Genomic DNA, 23629 nt, shown 5'->3' with positions numbered 1-23629 from the left:
CCTACTGATCGTAATGAAACATCAGTTACAGATGTTCGATGCCTGCCTTTATTAAAGTTGATTAAAGAAAACACTTGCTCACAAATATAAATGTTGAGCCAAACATAGCAATCATTTTCACAGCCAGCCTGTGTAGTCGTGGATATTATTGCTAATGTTTAGTCTTGTAAAACTCAACCAGGCCCACTTTGAGGTCTGTGGATATCAGTGTCGGGTAGAGTTCCCGGGTAGCTCAGTTGGTAGAGCGTTGGCACATTAAACCAAAGGTCCCGGGTTCGATGTCCGGCCCCGGAACAATTTTTCCTCGAAATTATTCAAATCAACTTTACAGGGAGTTATACCTGAAATCTTTATTTGCAACTGATGATCGTATTTGGAGATATTGTCGATGTATTGAACGCTAAAATCGGTTGCTATGACAACAGATGTTATTGTGCGTGAGTTAATGTAGAGCACTATTTTTAACTGTTCTAAAGCATGTTTACTAAACTTGAACAGCGATTGTGGATAAAAATCGAGGTAATCCGTGGTAGAAATGCCCGTCAAGGGTTACTTGAAGCTTGTGGCAACGATGCACTATCGTATCGAACGGTGCAAGATGGGTCTCTGCATTTCGTACGGGTCGGAATAAGACGTTGTTGACCATCGCTGGACTGTGCGAGAATTATTCACTGAGATTGGACTTAGTCATCAAACTGTGTGGCACCTGAACAGAAACCTCCACATGAGAAAAATTGCAGCTCGCTGGGTTCCTCATAACCTCATCAGTGCTTCATGCAGTAGGGCAGTCCATCAGAGAGATCAACAGGAACAACCTCGCTAACGGCATTCAACGGTTACCACGGATTTGACAAAAGATACATGAACACGCTGGTGATTATATTGAAGGGATATAAATGTATTTTTCATATAAGATTAATAATATGTTCGTAGACCTACTGTCTATGTTGCCACCGTTATATTTACAACCCTCATATATTTTATATGGTTAATATATGTTAACAGTCAAAAACGGTCTACTCCAGAGAGTTGAGATGGCACAATCTAGATTCCTCAGAATTATAACTGAAGCTGTCAAAAATAAAAGCACATTTAGAAAGTTACCGGTATGCAAACTTTAACAGAAATCTTAACGCTAAAAACTGAGCATCTAATAAAAGCAATGATTTTATCAGAAAAAAATCAAAACCCATAACCACCGACGGTTCCAGACACAAAAAAAAACTAAAAAAAACATCAACTGACTGAATAAGGCACTGGGGAAATTTTGCAAACAAACACAAATTATACAACTATTTCATAATCTTCTCTCGAATTTCGAGACATCATCAATTAAATTCCCAGGAACCAATCACAAAATCAAGTGTAAATTGTAAATTTAAATTTATATATTATAATTGCATAGTAGACATAAGACAAATTGTATTGTATAATTATTAATTTCAATTCAGGAATCCGCCCCTGAGCGCGAGTTCTACTCTTTCAGGGGCGAGCTAAAGTTTTTTTTGTATACATTATATTTTATGTTACAATTATTAACAAAATAATAAATAAATAAATAAATAAATAAATAAATAAATAAAGTGATCCACCAGAAGTGCTGAAAGCTACAAGCATAGAAACAATAGAAGAACGATAAACAACTGATGCAAGGTATAGGATATATGCCGATTCTTCAAGTACAAACAACTAGGTAGACTTTGGAATATTTAGCACATAATTTTCGCAATGTACACTCTTCGGAAAATATGCAAACAATTTAGATGCAGAACTAATAACAATAAAAATAAACTCTGCCACCAGAAAGTGATCCACCAGAAATGCTGAAAGCTACAAGCATAGAAACAATAGAAGAACGATAAACAACTGATGCAAGGTATATGATATATGCCGATTCTTCAAGTACAAACAATTAGGCAGACTTTGGAATATTTAGCACATAATTTTCGCAATGTACACTCTTCGGAAAATATGCAAACAATTTAGATGCACAACTAATAACAATAAAAATAAACTCTGCCATTTATAAATAAAAAGATTGTAACTCTATCAGAGTCCAAGGCAGCATTAGAGAGAATATTCAATAACAACAAAACATCAGAAAATCTGAACGATACAGAAAAACTGCACAAAAGTATCAAGAAATAAGGAAATTGAAGTTGTGACATCAATAACCATTCAAGTCCATTTACACAAGTTTCGAGAAAAATGCAATTTTTTTTTTTTAATTTTTACCTAATTACTATTATTTGCACGTAATATTTCTTGTTGTTTTAGAGATCAAGACAAAGTAGTATACCAACTTTTAAAGTCGCAACACTTGTGGAAATATCCAAAATTTAATTTCAAATTTTCAAAAAATGAATGACCAAAAGTGGACTTGAATAGTTATTGATATTACCCCTTTCATTTGTCTTCCAGTGAATAGCATCCTATGTGAGTCTCCCTGTTAATGAAGAAGCTGAAAATTGTGACAAATTAGCTAAAAATGTTACCCAAGTCAAAGCAAAGCCTGCAATTCAACGTACTAGTCTCGACAAAATGCATTTCAAACGCAAATTGCACACTACAGGAGACTGAAAATAAACAACAACTCTGGGGAACTGAAAGACAAACTATATTGCTTTTTTTAACTGAACCCTACCAGCTGCTACTGATATTGAAAGTTGGAAGGTACTGAGGCAAGCATGTTGGACAACAGCTCCAATGAACGCGCGAATAAAGAAACAAAGAACGAGTTTCCCTCAGAAGGCAAGCATACAGTAGGCCTACATGGTCACAATATCAAATTAATTAGAAAGTAAGCAGATATTAATAAATACTCGTTTTTAGACAGCTCATTTCTCACTTTATCTAACTTATGCTTTTTCGGTTTAATCCACTTTCAGGTTACCCCATATGCAGCAAAGCTTGTATATTATTTTGATAAGGCTTTAGCTTTTGTTAGGCCAATTATCTTCTACATACATAAAAAAGAACCGCACATGAATCCAAAGTGAAAGTTGACTTCCACTTACTTAGACATATATTTCTCAACCTACTTTCATTTTTTAAAATATCTTATCGCAGAATTATTCATTACATTTATCACTGTCTGTGATATGCATACCTTAAGATTATGCACGCAAATCGCCATTCTCAGAAAAAAAAACAACAGTGAGTGTTAGAATAAGTAATTAATTAACTTGAAATTAGGTATATAACTTATCAACGAAGGGAATAATTTATGAGAACACTGACCTCAATTAAGTCACATAATTTAGAGAATAATTTTGACGTATATGCCAACAGCTTATATATAAGTGCTTGACACAATGGTCTCTCACACATACTCGTATTTTTTGTCGTTTGATAAATAGTTAAATTGTTGTTAACACCTGTAGAAGCATGAATTTATTTATTATTTTAGAATTAATATTGCTACTTAGTTCTGTCGAATTAAAACATGTTCCTCCGAAGCCAGTTCACCAAGGAAATAGCAAATCGTCTATTTCTCAAGAAGAGATTGGTATGTATGTGTACATGTAAGATATTCCTAGGAGAAATATCAAAGGAACAGCCTACGTATGTGACAGAATTTTCAGCAGTACATATCCTAATGCTAGCAGAGTAGCTCGTTAAAGTTAAAATACCTCTAGTTCATCAAAATTATTTTTTTGTTTTCTTTTTTTTAAATAATTTCGATGAAATTTTACCCAGAGCTCATTTACTCAGGGAAATTAATCTTTCACACTTTCTCATCACACATCTATAATGCAGGTCCATGAGCTTTGTCTTTCCAAGATAGCCACTGTCTTCGGTCGGGTTTGAATCCTGAACTACGGATCCAATGCCAACGTGAAAACCAATTGACATCGAGGATGACAGAGATCAGTTTAACCCTCGACACTTACCTGGGATCTTTTCTGATCCCACACTAACTTTTATTCTTAATATCTGCATTGATATACTCCAAAACGTTACGGTAATTAGGGTAGATATGCTATCCTTAGTTATTTTAGTTTCCTTTAGAAGTAAAATTATTATTTCATAATTATATATTGATTTTTTTTTCATGTTTATTGTTTGGGTTCGTGGATGGCCCTAGCTATAGAACACCAATTTATATTATAGTTACAATTATTTTCCAGTGAGAGTGTTTTGTTGCAAGCAAAGTGGACATGTACTTTGAAAAGTGAACAAATTAAACGAACACAGCATAAACGGCCATGTAGGCTATGGGTAAAATGTAGTAGGTTCAAGAGTAATTATTTGTATTTGCAAAATTAGCTTCTTGTTCCTTCTATTACAACAAATTATGAGACTAATTTAATTAATTAATTGTATAAACACAATAATTTATGCTTGATGCAATAACAATTTTCTTTTTGTGTTATGTTTCAAGAAAAGTGAATGTGTTTTCTGATCATTGAAAACAATAGAAACACAGATACAGAATAAATAGTCTGCCATTAAACTAATTAAATTAATTCATTGTTTAAACATAGTGAGTAATTCTAGGTGCAATAAAAACTTTTAATTTGCTTATACTGTGTATAGAAATGCATTAAGCTATAAAATATCCTAATTATTAACAACAAATATTCTTGGGGTCAAAAGAGACCTCAAATAAATAGTGTGAAATTCTAGGGTAGCTAAGTTGCGAGGGTTAAAAAAAATGAAATGTGTCTGTGGGGAAAGGTTATGAATTTGACAACGTATGGATGAATATGGTAGCAGAAAGCTGATCTGTAGTGTAATTACTGTAGTAGTTTTCCAAATGAAAAGAAAATACGAATAAAGTAAAAACAAAAAGTAATCTTTGGAAGATGGCCTCCATAGTACAAGTTCTCTCTTAAAAAAGTAAGACTTCATGTAAAATACTACCGCTTAAAATTCACTTTCAACGACCAAAACCTAAACAATTTGAAGATATAACATTACTTATCAATGAAACAAAAATGATTACCAAAGCTCGGAAGTTGGGGACTTGTGTCTTTGAACGTGGCTAAGCGACCGGACTTCAATGTCAACAAACTCCCGCTTCCAGCACGGAGGTACTGTCAGGTCTGCTATAAAAGTGGTTCCTGGCTGGAACAACATAATGATAATATTATGATAGGTTGAAACATCTAATTTTATAGCATATATATAAATAAACATGCAAAATACATAAAATTTACAGTTCTGCTCTCTACATTTCATTACAGTGTATGACTACATGCATTCGAAGATTTTCGAACCCATAAATTCTTCGTCTGTTAGTTAAACATGATTTGAAACGAAGGAAACTTATTTCCACGTCACATGAAGTGACGGGAGCAAACTTTAATTTTTTTGTTTTATTTATTTTAACTAGCTACCTAGTGAGTACAAATTTCATTTATAAAATAAAAATGTTTCTAGCCACTACCGTAAGAGTCAGGCTCGTGTACGGTGTGGTCTTAGTGAATAATATAACATAAAATTTACAAGGACAGTTTACTAAATACAGTAATTAACTTAATTCAAGCCAATAAATACAACACAAGAGCAAGAATAAAGAAGAAAAGGAAAACGAGAGAAAAATACACATTTAATATAAATTGACAATCCGACAGAAGCCAGTGATATTCAATAAAAACATGAATATAGTCGATAGAAATAAAAGGTAAAAAAGTACATTTGTTACTATTATATATCATGGATAATTTTACAAAATTCTTTTTTAAAAGTTTCAATTTTAAAAAATTTCAAATTTGGAAAATGGTTTGAAATTTTATTATAAAGTCTTGGGCCTAAATAAAATACTGAATATTTCACTGTCACTGTTTCCTGTTCGATTTTCAGCAGATCTCGTATCTGAGAAAGATAAGCATATCCTAAATTTTTCTCGCAAATAGTTTTCAATTAGTGTATCACTACTAGGGAAGGTCCCTCTACGACTTGATCCATGGCTATGGACAAATTCTCCATCAATTTAAAGGACTGCAATGTCTTTCAATGAATGCCCGTTTCCAGCTCTAGTTTATGTGTGGTACAACTTACAAGATATAAACTCTGCATTAGAAGAAAATAATGTATCTCCTCAGAATTCCTCCACGAAATTCTGTACCTAAAATTTAAGAAATGCATTTTCAAACTTCCATAACACCCATTCGAATAACACGTATTTTCTAATTCCTCAAACAGACCGTTTACCTGTAATTCTCTTAATGTCATTGGCTTCGACGTGACACAGTTTATTCGTTCGTCTTCTTGCCATTCGATGTGACCACTTTCTTAGTACAAACGACTGTCCCTGAGCACTTGCAGCGTGAGCTTTGTGTACGTTATGCCTGTAACCGTACTCAAGCACACGACACACAAGTCCCCAAGATCCGAGCTTTGATGATTACTAAATAATTAAATTCTCCTATTTGCTATGTTAGCGAAGATGTTAATAAAATGCCTAAAGAGGTGGTCAGTATTAATAATATAACATTGCTAGACAGCGATGTATGCAATGGAGGGGGGAAAAGAACTGGCCACCCTATCCTATTATCTCCTGGCTTAGTTGCCTCATAAATGATGCCTTATTGGTTTCACTTCGGACAGTTGACTAAACAAACAAAATAAATTATTACTAAAAAAAGACTGAAGAAATATCTTTGTGCTACACCATTTTATAATAGTTTTTATGAATACTTTTTCAATCGACATTTCACTTAATCATTGGGATTTCCTTAAATCCAGTCAGTTTTTTTCTTTAGCTTTCTGATTAATTATGTTCTCCTGTTCAATCATCTTTATATCATCGTTCCATTTATACCCAATTAGTTTTTTTTTTCGTGTTGCCTACATTGTGTATGGCACTTGATAAAAAAAACACACGCACGTACGCACTTACTTACTTACTTACTTACTTACTTACTTACTTACTTACTTACTTACTTACTTACTGGCTTTTAAGGAACCCGGAGGTTCATTGCCGCCCTCACATAAGCCAGCCATTGGTCCCTATCCTGAGCAAGATTAATCCATTCTCTATCATCATATCCCACCTCTTTCAAATCCATTGAAGGATTCGTAACAAGCTTTTTTACGCCCTACCCCCAAGCTGGAGGACCACCCTTCATCGGCTGTCCGCGATTGCTTATTCAATATATTCAGGGGCTACCCTCCATATCTGCAGGCCGTCTCCTCGATCCGCAACCTGAGGACGCGCTATGCCGTGGTGATAGGGACCCACAATACACGCACGTACGCACACACACATTAAAGTCCCTAAATTAAGTGTATTCCTTAATTATGAAATATTCTTTCCAAATTAAGAATAGACCTACTTAGACCTGTTTACTCTTAAATAACAAGTTTATGCTCGACCATGCCGAAATGTAGTAATTATACACCTGGTAGTAGCCCTTTAATGCACCTCATTAAAGTACACCTATTCATTATAGTTCAGTTGTTCAGCCAATGAGAAATCACCATTGTACCATTATAAAACCGGAAGTATCGATTATTCTCGGATATGCAATCGAAAGACAATTAGCGAAACGTCATGGAGGCTGGAAATCCAATACTGTCGCAGAAGGTTATGTTCTGTTACTATAATAATTAGCGTTAATTGTAAATAATATTCAAATAAATTCAATTTGTCATCTCGTTTTTCAATATCTAATTTAATTTCAATGTTATATCAATATTAATATTTAGTTTACTCTCTAGATTTTATCAAGGTCAATGACATTCGTCCCTCGGAAAAAATCAATACTTTCGCGTCTGCGCACATTTCACAATTTAGAAGGTCAGTTCCGCTCTTCACTTAGATATAATCATAACATGAATACTTGTGAATAATTTCAAGTTAGAAATATGGTCGAGCATAAAAAGTAGTATGAAACTAGCCTATAATGGCAATTAAGACGCTCGTATGAAAATTATAAAACTCGCTTGCGCTCGTTTCATAAACAAACATACTCGCGTCTTAATTACTACCATTATAGGCTCGTTGCATAATGTACTATTTTGGATCAGAACTAAAATTATCATGTCCGCTAATTGCATATTCATAACTGAAGTACGCAGCTCCTAGATTTATTTTTTTAGCCTATTCCTTTCTGAAAAAAGTGTTGGTAAGTAATTTCAATCGTAAAAGCTCAATATAAAGAATTTTATAAGGTTGTAATCAAATTAAATGCCTATGAATTTCAGGTTTTTTGATAGTGAGTGGAATTTACCAGCACACTTTACATTTAGAAACTTATATTTTACTTCGCAACTATACAGTATATTTAAAAATTGTCCTTTCAATAGTATAAATATTAGTCATGCCATCACGTCCATATAAAATAATTTCTACCACTTAGCCTAAAAAATAATCTTATTCAAACGCTTGTAATGCCCCATTTTGATTATTGGGATTCCTTACTAACTAATGTAAGTTCACTCTTAGCTAAGAGACTACAACATGTTCATAATGTGTGCATACGATTCATCTGCAATACTCGTAAATTTGACCATATAACACCTTCCCTCCAGTTACTTTCATGGGTGCGTCTGAAGGAACGAAGAACAATACCTGGGTACATTCACCGTCTCTTCTGTTTAAAATCATGCATACTTCTACTCCGAATTATCTGTTATCGCGCTTTCAATTTCTTACAACTCTTCGAAACCGACATCAAGAACTTCTTTCTATCCCTCATCATAGAACGTCTTTATACTCATCTTCCTATATTGTAGAAATACCTCGCCTCTGGAATTCGTTACGCAATGACGTCAGGGACTGCCGGACTTTATCACAATTCAAAACTAAATTGGAAAATTTTGTCTTAGTTAATGTTTTTAGGTATTGCTAGAAGTATTGATTTGTGTTTTTTTTTCTTTTTCTTTTTTAATCTAGATTAAAATTGCAAGTGTCTTGTTTATGTTAGTTAATTAATTAGGATACAATTAATTATGACACTTAATCACTCATTTAAAGTTTGTGTGACTGCAACCTGTGTATATTTTTGCGTGGCTTTACTTTGTTTATAGTGTTTTTTTCCTCTCTCTCTTTATTTCTTGTGTAGCTTTACTTTGTATAGAGTGTATTTTTTTCTGTTTATTTCTATTATTGTATTTTTATTCCTGGTGTTGTGGAAGAGAAGGCCTGATGGCCTTAACTACACCAGAATAAATAAATAAATAAATAAATAAATAAATAAATAAATAAATAAATAAATAAATAAATAAATAAATAAATAAATAAATAAATAAATAAATAAATCACGTCCTATGTAAAATATTTAATATTCACCAAGAATTTATTATATGGAGATAATTCAGTAAAATTCTCAAGTATTAATATTAAGTAAGAAGTTTTTTTTATTCATTGCTCCTTGCAGTAGGCTACTTCAGCTCAAAATTTCACCAATGATTATATTACAGATAAAAATACGTTAAGCATCATGAATTGAAACAAGTTCATCAAATATTCAATTTCTGATGAAATGTGGAAATACCAATATTATTTTTGTGATTACTGTATTTCAATACAATATGAAAGATAAAGTAAATGTGTAGAGTTTAATACTTCTCCCTCACAATAATTCTTCAACTTGTCTCACGATATCTGCAATTTATTTCAGCTGCAAGAGTTGCAACTTGGACTCCAAAAGATAAGAACAATGCTTGGGAACTCAGTGGACAGTTTGAGGGGGATATCATGGTTACTGAGGATTCAGATGGTAAAAATGCCCTACAAGACGATAATGCACGCTGGGACAAAGCAGTTATACCATATTATATAGAAAAAATTGATTTCTGTAAGTACATTTACGCTATTCTAAAACAGTCAGCATCTGTTCACCTCAAAGGGATTTCGTTGGTCCTATAACTAAGGTTAAATAAAATAAAATATTTTAAATTCATATACAGAGTGTTGGAGAAGTAAGTGGAAGTGTTTAATTAATAGGGATAATGAAATTAACAAAAAAAATCCCTTGCACTTTTTGCTGTATCTTGTGGTGGTTTTCTGCGCTGCAAAAATCTATGTTTTCAGTTTCAATAATACAATATTCATTTTGCTAACAGCCTGTACGTATAAATGGATAATGACGATGGAGCGCATTTTTCGGTGAAATAAAGTAGGTGATTTCGGTGTTAAATCTGCAACTATTTCGGTGGGTATTTCGTTAAATAGTTGTCGAATCGGTGTTATTTAGTCAAATTAGTTGTCAATTAAATGCATTAAGTTATGTTTCATATAACTGTTTTTATTTTTCTTACATATATAACTAGAGTTATGAGTTTGGTTACCTTGAATACAAGTTAAGTGTACATCGATCATACTAGCTTCATACGAAAAGCAAGTTGCAAGTCAACAGTTCACACAGTAGTGAACCAAACTGTCTTCCCGCATGCTCCGGTAGGACCTACTGCGTGTTTACATCTACTTATTCGTGTACATGTGTGTATAAGTTAGTGAATAACGGGAATAATACTCCATGTACAAAATACCACTTGGATTTAATAACAACAATAACAAAGTATTTAAAGAGTCGACCTGAGTAGCGTAATCGGTATAGTGCTGGGCTTCTGTGCTCGAGGTTGGGGTCCAATCCCGGCCCAGCTCGATGGCATTTAAATGTCTTTAAATGCGACAGGCTCATGTCAGTAGATGTACTAGCATGTAAAAGAACTCCTGCAGGACAAAGTTTCGGCACACGGCGAAGCTGATATAACCTCTGCAATTGCGTAACGGCAGGTTATATGCAATAAAATATTATTTTTACTAGGGACAGACGAAACCAAACAAAATTTCAGGAGTCATCACATTTTGTCCACGCGTACAACGAGAAAACCATTCGAGCTAAGAAGTAAGATATGGATACATTTGCTGAAATATATTAAACAATATTATATATCTATGCAATGCAAACACACGCTCTCAGAGACGCTCTGAAGCAATGTAGGACAATATCTTGAGATGCGTAACAAATGTAACGATATTAATTTAAAAAGCAGATTCGAATTTCTTCCTACAACCGCTTTTGTTAACATTACGTATTAAAAGAAAACAAAGTCTTAAAAAGTTTTGAACTCTAACAATTCAGGAACTACTTAAAATTTTATTTGTGATGGTTACTTGGCGCCCAGAATTTGTCTGCCCTCGATTTTTACAATAAGTGAAAAGCATCTAGATACTTCAGAACTAATTAAACTTTAGAATTAACAAAAACATATAAATATTAACACAAACTTGAAATAAGAAAAATTATGAATGCGTGCTATACGAGTCTACAAATTACAATCAATTATTTTGTATTATATTATATTATATTATATTATATTATATTATATTATATTATATTATATTATATTATATTATATTATATTATATTATATTATATTATATTATATTATATTATATTATATTATACTATACTATACTATACTATACTATATTATATATTATAAAAGACGGTGCATGCTTTTATACGATACACCAAAATAAAGCAATAATTAATTATAAGGCAGAGGTCACTACTCCTTTCTGCAGGAAAGCCTAATCTCGAAGGCGTTAAAATGTTGCATTCCTTTAAGATACATGCTAATTTTCCTCCTCTTCATAGTTCCTATTTATTCCTTGTAGGAAAAAAGGACAGTTACAAACGTCTTCCATCGCACTCTGTTCTTGGCCAGCGCTTTTATTTGGAACCTTGAGTTACGTGTTAATTTTAAACACCTACTGATAATATTGAACAAAAATATTAGAGTAAAAAAAAGTGGCAGAAGTATTTTTCATTCGAATATATTTTATAATTCACTTGTCAAAATACTTGCACGTATTTTCTTAACACACCATGTTTATACAATCAACGAAATTGTATTTTATCTTCTAGCTGATGAAGATCGGGATATCATACTTGGGGCATTTAAGGAATATCATCAGAAAACGTGTGTGAAATTTCGACCTTACAAAAAAGGAGACGAAGACTTCATTACAATACAAGCAAAAGCATCAGGATGTTGGTCATTTGTTGGACGTAAAGGAGGTGGACAGGTTGTAAATCTGCAAAATCCTGGTTGTGTGCATCATGGGATAGTTGTACATGAATTACTACATGCATTGGGATTTTACCACCAACAAAGTACCTATGAAAGAGATAATTTTGTTACTATCAACTGGCAAAACATTAAAATGGGTAAGATACGCTCTCTTGTGTATGACAAATATTTTGTTTCAATAACCCAAAAAGGAAAACTCTTTTTATAAGCAGTTTCATTCTATCTATGAAAAGTATTTGATATGACTCAATAATTTCTTCTTCTCTTTACCTTTATGCATGTACTTACATTCAATTAGTAGTATTTTTCCTAGTTATAGTAGAGGCCAAGACAGTAATGAATTAACTTATCTTAAAATGGAGTTATCTTTGCATTTTAACTTTCACATTTCTCCCCAGATTGATCAACAAATTCTAAACACTGTTATAAATTATACAATATTCAATTTGTACAAAGACATTTCGTTGTTATCCGACTGTTGTCATTTACAGCATAGTCAGAAAGTCAAAATAAATTTCCAAGAATGCTGGCCAAGACAATTTGGCTATCACAGCTGAAGAGGGTTCACTGAAATGTACTAGCTCTCAAGTGTGCATTTTATAATACGCAATAAAAGTTAATAAACTGCATTTTTGAGTTCGTATACCGGTATTTAATTCGGGATTATAATCCATGCTTAGAAGTCGAACTACCAGTATACTGGTTTAATATTTATTTTTTACTAATCTGTAGAACATTTTTTTAGATGGATAGATGGATATTTATTTGTTATCAACATTTATATTAGTTATGGTGTACCACAACTTATGTATACGGGTTTCACCATAACTTTCTATTACATATACCTACAATTAGCATGCAATCCCGACAGCCTGTTGAACTAACTCTACTACTCTCGCTATTAACTTAAATCCAAACAGTTAATTTCTTCTTATTGATCTTAAATGTTCATCATCTGTTCGTTCCATACTTACGTTCCTTTCAGCATTCTAATCTTGCTAACTAAATTTATATATAATTCCGTCTTTCTACATTACACACGGGTTTATACTCATGGGGATCTGTTTTGTACCTAATACACATCATTCTAATAATCTTATTAAATCTTGACATGAGTATCTAGTTCACTTCAGTTTGATTATTCATTTCTTAACCACAATCAACACTCAGAAAAAACTATAGAAAATTGGAAATACTATCACTAAGATAATCTTTCATAAACTTCACTATATCACTTTCTAAGATTTACTTCTTTACAATAAACTTCAATCGGTACTATATTTATTAAGTAGCCACTTTTTAATTTCCCAACATCTTTTTTCAATTTTAGAACTACCTAACTGATCTCTATATCTATGATCCCCTAAACACAATTTAAGACATTAAATCACCAAACTTCCTGCTGTAATTCCATTCAGACCCTTTATTACTAATCTGTAAAACATTAAGAATGGGTCTTGAAAAAAGAATTATTAGTTTTGGATAATGTGATCGCCCAATGTGTCCCCTTGTGATTTCCACTTTATAAGAAAATCTAAAGAGCAATTTTCATAAGTTCGTTCGTTCATTCATTCGTTCGTTTCGTTCGTTCATTCATTCGTTCGTTCGCTCATTCATTCGTTCGTTCGTTTCGTTCGTTCGTTCGTTCATTCATTCACTTGCTCATTCATTCGTTCGTTCATTCATTCGATCATAGCTCTGTAAAAACTATTAGTTGTGGGATAGCAAAGGAATGAGCTCACTGTCAAAGGAGAAATTTCTCAGATTTTGTGATATCTGCACCATAATGATGAAATGAACTTATTTGCTATGAACATTCACGAACATAATGTGATTTTAATAAACATATGAATTTCAAAATTTCTGCTGAGAACACTCCGATTTCAGTAACATTATTTAGATAAAAATATATTCAATATGTTAAATTTAACCGTTTTTTTATATTCTGTCTCCTTAGATTATTTGCTTCCTTAGTTCCAATGCTTTAGCTTAAGAATTTTTGTCTCCCTAAACTCTTCACTTCAAATTCTATGTTCAGTACATTATCTAAAACATGTGTACTCCATTTGGTTGTTGGTCTCTCACATGTTGGCCGTCCAAATGGTAATCAAATTATTATCACATTAATTTACTTTTCTTCTTTCGTTCTTGTTTCAGTTAACTGATGCTTTCTCATTTTATTATCGTCATAGTTTATATCATGTGACATATTCATTACTACCGATGCGAAAAATTTATGCTATATCTCTTCTGAATAATTCACTTTGTTTTCTTCCTCATTTAGAGATAGTGTTGATAAATTAGAAAATATGAACTTACTTTGCTTCCACATGAGGTTTTCTCAACTTCCTACAACCTGCTAAGCTTTGTACTTATCCTATGATTTCACTACAGTTCACTGGTATAAATGAAAAAGACAAAACAAACTTATGACATGTATTCTTTTCTTTCTTTCCACAGGAAAGGAGCACAATTTCAGAAAATATAATGAAGCAACTGTCACGAACTTCGGAGTGCGATATGACTATGGCAGTATAATGCACTACAGTGCATATGCCTTCTCCAAAAATGGAAAACCCACAATAACACCTCTTGTATGTACCAGTGCAAATTCACCATTCCATTCTTGTTTTATAAATATAGGCTAATATTAATTTTACTATTTGGTATGAAAACAGAAATTCATTTTTTTGAATTAAATATCCCAATTTCAATTTAAATCTAGTTGGAAAAATCTAGTATTTATACTATAACGAACTACTGCACGGTATCTTCACAAGTAGGACAGATATAATACTATTATTTCAAAGTCTATGTTAACATTCGCCTATAAAAGTAAGACATCACTAACATTCAAACATCAGCCGTTCCAAAAATACTAAAGCAATCATTACAATAATACTTTCACACATACAAACTCTGAAATACCTTCTGCTACATGAAAGATGTGTTGAAAGAAGACAGGTAAGCACACCACGATCTTTCAACTTTAGGTATAATTATGTATCAACAATATCTGGTAGCCTTTCCTCCTCACAATAGCCGCTGGAAGTGATGTCCATTTTCTCTAACACATAATATTTCACATCTTGTCAAGAAACTGTCATTAACACGCAACAGTTCCTCTGCATTAACGAACCTCATTTTTCTTTGTATATTTTCTTTAAGGTCCTTTAGCACATGCGTTTTTTTTTCCCCTTTTAGCATTCCTCTCAAATCACTAGGTGTGAGGTCCGGGGAACAAGGGGGCCACGTACTCTTGTTAATAATAAATTATGACCCAAATATCTGGTACAATTCGGCCATGGATATCAGCTTGAGCTATTGGTGTTATCTGATAAAAATACGCCTTGAAATATTCTACATAATTATGTTAATTCGTCAAAAAAGAGTTCCAAAATATATTTTTTATTGTACCTCGCACCGTTAACTTATTATTTCTACATTAAGAAACAGTCCAAGCTCTAAACAGACCTAAAGTATCTAGTTGCGTTTTACTTATTGTAAAAATCAGCGACAAACAAATCCGGGCCCCAGGTTGCCATGGCGACTAAAAATGAATGTGACGCATTAATTTATTATTTTATTGGATCCAAAAAAGTTAACAAAAGCGGTTGTAGGAAGAAATTCAAAATGTGCCTTTTAGATTAATACATGTTATATTCCTTACGCATCTCAAGATAATGCCACTACATAGCTTCAGTGAAGAACACAGTGCGTCTCTGAGAGCTCGTGTTTTCATTGCATAGATAGGCATATTTAATATTGTTTAACATATTTCAGTAAATGTATCTTTATCTTAGATCGAATGGTTTTCTCATTGCATGTGTGAGCAAAATGTGAGAACTTCTGAAAATAGGGGGCTGGCTTCTGAAAATTTTGGAGTTTCGTCTATCCCTGGTAAAAATAATATTTTATTGCATAGAAGATGTCTTTAAATAAATACTTTGTTATTATATCCAAGAGTTTCTTTTTGTACATGAGTATACATATTCACCGACTTATATACACAGAGAAAGGAATAAACAGATGTAAACACAGAGTACCGGATAGTATGGGGAGACTGCTTCTCTGTAGACTGAACAGTTTTGACTGCAGTGCTCTCAGTACAAGCGAAGCTAGCTATGATCGCCGTACACCTAACTTGTATTCAAATATCACACATAAGTATCACCTTCTTAAATATTTCCTGGGCTTCACTAAGTGTTATTTTTTATTTCTCCTCTGACTGTATTGTTTTTTATATAAAATATGGACTACACTTTGACTAAATTATAATGATTAAAACAATATTCATAAACACTTATATGATATTAAACACAGTATTACGCATACAAATAACATCACACATAAATTTACAATACTAGGGAAGAAAATTTTGAGATGACTAACATAATTCGATAATATAATAACGTAAGTTATAAACAATATTTATAAACACTTCTATGAAATTAAAACGCAATCTTAGGCATACGAATTACCTGAACACACAACACCGGTACAAGAATGTTCTATGGATGACAAAACACAGTTCGATGATATCACCGCGTGGGAGAACAGTCCGTTCAGTAATTCCTCCAACACGTGAGCTCCCTACAGTAGTATTGCTAGCTAATCTTCACTGCATGCAAGGTGACTCCGCATGTAAACAAATGCACATGTCTGAATTCCATTACATTGGCTGCAACACAAATAATCTCTTTATGGCGCCTACAACACTAAGTTAATTAGTTCCCAGTCTGAAAACACAACCTGTTACACATTTTCAGAGACTTAATGGGAAGTGTGCTGTTTTTTCTGAACATGAAAAGGAAATACGATATATGAAACAGTTGAAATATTAATTATTAAGTATGTGAAGAAAGAATGTAATTTGTAGGCGGGACAAAGATAGAGGCGTGATATGATGACTTGCAGTTGCGTCACACCTCACAACATAACCCAGACACAGTATATGAGAACATAGGAACCTATCGGCGGTCGGGGCGCGGAAGGATTTTGCGTTGTGTTTGTTCTATGCGGAGTGATATTGTATGGAATGAAGATTAGGTTCTAACTTAACGGAAATTCTTACAAACAATTCTAATGAGTTTGTTGGCAAAATTCGCATTATCTTCTGGTCCAGTTACATCAATGGCATTAACATACACTAATTTAGTATAACGAACTCTACAGAATAAGTGAATCTTCCGAAAATCGACCATACGAATCCTGAGGATGAAACTAGAAAATAGTTTCGAAACGTTTGAGAGACTGTGGAATAAAAAAAGCTTCATCACAACCAGATCGTCAATTATCGAAACACTCTTATCTTTTCTAGACAACTGTTATCAATATTATTTTGTCGTATGTGTGAAAGAAACAATTTCTCCAAATCGTTTTTGATAGCCATTCGTATTGATATGAATTGATACATACTGTAATAATCGCATTCTGATTTCTAATTACTTTGTATTATTTAGGAAACTGGAGTCGAGATTGGTCAGCGCGAGGGCCTAAGTATGAAAGACATAGAGAAACTGAGTAGAATGTACAAATGTCAACAAATGCATAATGAGGAAGAAGATAATGAGTATGAAGATGAAGATGAAGATGAGTATAGGGAAGACAATTTGGATGAAGAAAAGCCTGATATTGAAGAAGAGGAAGAGGATTTTATGATATTTCCAAAAACAATGCGCCCTAACAAATAATTTATATAAATGTAGCTATTTAAAAAATGTTAAAAATCAAAACACACTTGTAACCCAGTTTCCTATTTACAATTTCATACTTTATATAATTTCGTTATTTATTTTCTTGGGAAAATGTCATTTCATAATCATGGTGTTCTCAAGTTTTTATGATTTTGATTTTTAACATTGATAGAGACAGAGTTAACACAGTGTAAGCTTTGATAAAGGCATCTAAAAATATATGTGATCTACTATCTCTAGTGTCCCAATATCATGAAAATCTATATTATTTATTTTGATCGTCAGCAATTTGTCATTAACTGTTAAAACAATGCTTATATTTATGTTTATCATGTGAGTATACAATATTATTCTTAATTAGATATTAAGTATTATATTCAGTAGTACGTTAAGCAACACTGATAATCCATTGCGATTTTTTACTTCCAGGAAACCGTTATTAAATAGTGATGATTAAATTACATAAGCGATAGTAAGAAATTTTGGGCCCTTCACCTCTATTTCACCTTATCTTTATACATTGTTTTCCCTATTTTTTCTCCTCAAATATTAATATGTTATTCTCTAATATAATGTTAGAAGTATTTCGCGGGTCCAACACTATATAACTACGAACTCGATTTTTTTCCGGTTTTGAATTACCGGTTATTAATGTAAGTAGTAAGTTTAGATATCGGTATGTATTAAGGTTTCTTAAACTGAATTTATTTTTTAAAGTTATTATACATCATTACTAAAAAGGGAGAGAATAGTTTGGCTACATAAAAATTAGTACACACAGCATTTTCCTAATTATTTCAAAATGTTATAGTAGGTTATTTTACGACACTTTATCAACACCTCAGGTTATTTAGCGTCTGAATGAGATGAAGGTGATAATGCCGGTGAAATGAGTCCGGGGTCCAGCACCGAAAGTTACCCAGCATTTGCTCATATTGGATTGAGGGAAAACGCCGGAAAAAACCTCAACCAGGTAACTTGCCCATATCGGGAATCGAACCCGGGCCACCTGGTTTCGCGGCTAGACGCTCTAACCGTTACTCCACAGGTATGGACATTCCTGTATATAAGGCATCCTTTTACATAAGAGTATTATATGTATTGACATTAATTAAAAGAATTTGACAGCAACAGTTAGAAACTTTGGTGACATTCAAGACATTCCTAAGTTCAGAATACTAGATCAACAAATATTGAAAAATTAAATGTACGCAGTAAAGAATAAGAAATAAAATACAGATCAATCCAATTCGGAGAAACACGTGAATACAATGCAGAAAAACAGATAACTGAAATTGGAATTCAATTAATAAACCCAATAGAGATCAAAATATGCCGTTATAGAAAACTATAGGAAGAAGAAGGCTTCGTACATGCACCATGCACCAATATTAACGAACGAGTCGGAAACAACAAAGAAGAACTAAGTAAGGACGAATACTTCAAATTCATTTTTAATATTCGTATTTCAATTTATTTCATTTCATAACACCTATGCAATACAATAATCTTTCAATGAACTATAATGCCCAGCAAATCTCAATAATTATGTATTTTCAAATTAATTTCCAATATTAACATATTGTATAATATTATATTAACCTGTTATATATTAAATTAAGATTCATTAAACGTCTTTAAGCAATCTAATTAATTTAAACTTACAGTGTTACAATTTATTTCACAAACCTTCGTATGAGAACAATTATTCATTTATTTAACCCTTTTTTTAGTTTTAAGATGTTTTTATTAAAAGTACCAGGTCTCTTGGACCCTTGCCTTTTACAAAACTATGATTATACAAATTGAAATATAAAATAGGTTACATTAAAGAAAATTTATTAATAAGACCGTCAAAGACGGAGGTATTTGTTTGAATTTATGTTATGTCTCTTAGTAAAGGGTTGGCATGATGAAGTAGCTTATTCCTGTATGTAGTGTGTAGATCTTGAATATGAGCAACCAGGAAGGGTATATGAAGTTCACTGTAGAGTAGACATTGTAGACATTGTTTGTGAGGTAGTGTGTACCAGTCATTGTTCTGCAGACAGATCTTTGAATTTCTTCCAGGCTCTTCAGGTAGCGAGGATGAGCTTGGCTCCATATCTCACAGCAGTAGTGGCTGTATGATCTGATGACTGATGTACACAGCAGGAATTTTGCTTTTCTTGAAGTCAGACTTTTGAAAAGTGGATAGAGTGTCATGTAAATGTTAAATGTTATGTTTTATTTAACGACGCTCGCAACTGCAGAGCTTATATCAGCGTCGCCGGATGTGCCGGAATTTTGTCCCGCAGGAGTTCTTTTACATGCTAGTAAATCTACTGACATGAGCCTGTCGCATTTAAGCACACTTAAATGCCATTGACCTGGCCCGGGATCGAACCCGCAACCTAGTGTCATGTATCTTTGAAATGCTTTGTCTCTTACGTTTTGAATGTGATGCTGTAAGATAAACGTTTGTCTAGAAGTATTCCAAGATATTTAACTGATGTGGTAAAAGGTATTATACCCACATTTCCGGAGTCGGAACATAGATACTTCCTAGCAGCTGTTTCAATACCTACTTCGGAATTTAGTTAAACTTATTTGCCGACAGATGGCAGAGAGACAGGTCGTAATCTCATCGTCTCAAACGCCACCTAGTATTCAACTATGGTATCACCACAGTCTAGTATTTACAGTCAGTATATTTCTACCTCTCAGCAATAAGCAAAAAGTAATTAGGAACAGTCGGGATATCACCCAAGATTTCGATACTGTATCCAAAAAGTTGACGAATTAAAAAAAAAAAAAAGTTAGTATATGAGTTGTGAGGGTGCTAGGAACAATGGACTGTGCTGGTACTATTTCGCATTGCCTGTAATGAGGCGATATTAGTGATCCTAGTGGTTGGCAACTATCTATGGATGCATATTTACTACGTATTCAGCTTCGTGACTGTATATACTAGACTGTGGTATTACCAGGACGCGGGAGAGGAGAAATTCAGTCCAGAAGCTCTAATTTACGTTTCCGAGATCTTTAACGTGCCGGAAAACACCTACACGGGAAGTGTAGGCTTGAAGTTCCGTCCGCAGGAATATTCCCGTTGATTCTTTTTAAAGCTTTAATGAGAATAGCACACATATTTTATATCTTTTCTGAGTCCAAATTTCTTCAATATCATATAATAAATTTAAGGCAATTTTTATCAATGGGTGTCTTGTATACGAACGCGTGTACTCCCATATACTTGTATCATACGCTACTCAATCACCATTCTTTGCATACTTCCATTTTCTCCTTTCAGTTGACTTCGTTCAAGTATCTTAGTGAACATCTCTCGTCCAAAGTTCTCTCTTTTAATCACAGTTTCTTAATGTTTATCAGTTCTATGTTCGTAATTTATATCCTTTTATTCTAACACAATCCAATTTTGAAATAAAACAAATAATATCTTTTATGCTCGACCATGCCGAAATGTAGTAATTATACACCTGGTAGCAGTCCTTTAATGCATGTCATTAAAGTACACCTACTCATTAAAGTACAGGTGTTTTCAGCCAATGACAACTCAGCATACAGGTGTTAAGCCAATAACAAGTCAGCTTTGTACCGTTATAAAACCGCAAGTATCGATTATTCTCGGATATGCAAAAGAAAGACAATTAGCGAAAAGTCACGGAGGCTGGAAATCCAATACTGTCGCAGAAGGTTATGTTCTGTTGCTATAATAATAAGCGTTAATTGTAAATAATATTCAAATAAATTCAATTTGTCATCTCGTTTTTCAATGTCGAATTCAATAATCAAGGTTATACCAAGTTTAACGGGATTACACAAGGTCAATGACATTATTGTTCCTCGGAAAAAATCAATACTTTCGCGTCTGCGCACATCTCACAATTCACGACCTAGAACAAGGTCACTTCCGATCTTGTCAGATGAAAATAAAATGTATAAGTTACATCTGAATAATTTCAAGTTAGAAATATCGTCGAGCATAAAAAGTCGTATGAAACTCGCCTATAATGGTAATTAAGAAGCTCGTATGAAAATTATGAAACTCGCTTGCGCTCGTTTCATAAACATCCATACTCGCTTCTTAATTACTATCATTATAGGCTCATTTCATAATGTACTATTAGTTAATTTTCAATAAAGGTGATGACAAAATAAAGGTCGTATACAATACACTTCTGGAAGTATCCTAAGAACTTGAAATGATAACTTAAGTCCCGCACGGAAGAGAAGATCAATGATGAATTTAGAAGTGAATCAACAGCATACAGTAACTTTCAAATCATGAAGATTTCGTTTGATTAAAACCTGGGTGTCATTTTCAGGACAAATTCTGTTAACTCCACCATTGAGAAGGAATCATTGAGAAACAACACAGACACTTACATGAAAATACTACACATTCAACTAAAAAAACGGAAAGTCGATACTCTAAAACAACACGAAATTTACGGACACACAAAAAATACACCCACAACACATCCTCAACACTCATCTGAATTTCAGAACACACACCGTTTTCGATACAATCCTGAACACACCCCACCATAACAAGAAACAAGAAGAAAGCGCTGGAACTCACTAGGTTTAAGAGGCCGATGCAAATAACATCGAAACTAGTCAATCAGGTAACACAAATCCAAAATTTATAATGTTAACTTTTTTGCTTATTCAAATAGTCACTTTCTGTAAGTTTTTAACTTTCGACAATATGGATACAGAATAAAATGTTTGTTTAGAATTCTTCAAATTGCGCTGTAACTCATTTGAAGATGCATGGACACCTGATTAATACTACTAATTTCATAATCATTATTTCTACGTATTTCATTACTTGTCTGAAGCATTTGAGCAACAGTGATATCATTAATAATTATCTTTGGCCTTCCAGATTTCTTCTCCAGCAACAGAACCAGTTTCCTCAAACCTCTTGATTAAATATCTGTAATAATTACGAATGCTAAATTTCCTCAAACTTCGGGAAAGGCTTCTATTGCTTTCATGTAATAGGATTGGACCAGCTGTATCCTAACGTTTAATAATAAATCATGGCTTGAAACTACAAAATTCTTGTAGATGAACTAATAAAAATCATTAACGTTTTAACCAACAAAATGGCAACTATGGAAATTAAAAATGTAACAAATGAAAAAACCCTTTCTTTTTCCAACACAGCTGTTTTCTTATACCTCAAATATTATATTTATAAAGCTTTAAAGTGACTTTTGAATGACCCTCTATATTATATCCACGGATAGGTCTAGATCGTCTTCACTTGTAATGAAATCATTTCAAGAAAGTGAACTGGATAAACGATCCTTATATACAGTACTGTGTATCGTTTCAAATCGTACGCGCACAATCACCGACTCGGGACTTGGGCGTAGCTAATATAATTTAACGAAATTATTTTTTGTAGGAGCACTTTTTTATGCTGCACCGAAATTAAAATTTATACAATTTCTTCAGAGAGAGGGGAGGGATATTTGTATTTAACTATTTTCCGTGGGAAAGTCTATCAAATATCTATTTACCTACGTTAAATACCTGTTAAATATTAATATAAAATGTGGTTCATGCATAGTTATGAAAATCGTACTCTCAGCTATAGGCCTAATATGAACTTTTGTTAGAATGTCCATTATATTAAGTCGTTTCACGTTTATGCCATTTGAAACTGGAGATTTTTTTTACGAAATTACGATAAATTTAATGCATTGAAACAAGGAAACTAATGGACTTAAACGAGAACAGATTTCACACAATAAGGTAAGTATCTTCTATCCCTTTATATATTTGGTTTTCGAGGAATTACACAGTTGTAAGGTTTTTTTGCTGTCCGATTTCATATGGAAACTCCCTTACGCGTTTGAATTGTATACATGCCCTTATCCTATAAAGTGTTTGTTTACATCGGTTCGTATCTCTTTGGTGAG

General features: G+C 33.1%; 2 protein-coding genes across 2 annotated transcripts in view; one reads left to right on the top strand and one right to left on the bottom strand.

Moving 5' to 3' along the window:
- The window catches only part of LOC138715119 (UDP-glycosyltransferase UGT5-like), a 167918-nt gene that overhangs the window by 141192 nt on the left and 3097 nt on the right, over window positions 1-23629 (bottom strand). The gene's annotated exons all lie outside the window — the stretch shown is intronic.
- LOC138715117 (hatching enzyme 1.2-like) lies at window positions 3343-19391 on the top strand. The gene is made up of 5 exons (XM_069847646.1): window positions 3343-3508; window positions 9573-9749; window positions 11829-12131; window positions 14455-14588; window positions 17457-19391. Exons 1-5 carry the CDS (start codon window positions 3388-3390, stop codon window positions 17685-17687), a joined length of 966 nt encoding a protein of 321 aa, XP_069703747.1. The 5' UTR covers window positions 3343-3387; the 3' UTR covers window positions 17688-19391.

This window comes from Periplaneta americana, chromosome 15, assembly GCF_040183065.1.
Source record: "Periplaneta americana isolate PAMFEO1 chromosome 15, P.americana_PAMFEO1_priV1, whole genome shotgun sequence".
NCBI lineage: Eukaryota > Metazoa > Arthropoda > Insecta > Blattodea > Blattidae > Periplaneta > Periplaneta americana.
Note: the sequence above shows the minus strand (reverse complement) of the source record. Positions and strands in the feature narration are given on the sequence as shown.

Excerpts from the sequence above, each read along its gene's own strand:
- LOC138715117 (XM_069847646.1), top strand. The coding sequence starts at position 3,388 with ATGAATTTATTTATTATTTTAGAATTAATATTGCTACTTAGTTCTGTC. Across the intron at positions 3,509-9,572 it reads TATTTCTCAAGAAGAGATTG|CTGCAAGAGTTGCAACTTGG; the intron begins GTATGTATGTGT and ends AATTTATTTCAG. Across the intron at positions 12,132-14,454 it reads CTGGCAAAACATTAAAATGG|GAAAGGAGCACAATTTCAGA; the intron begins GTAAGATACGCT and ends TTCTTTCCACAG.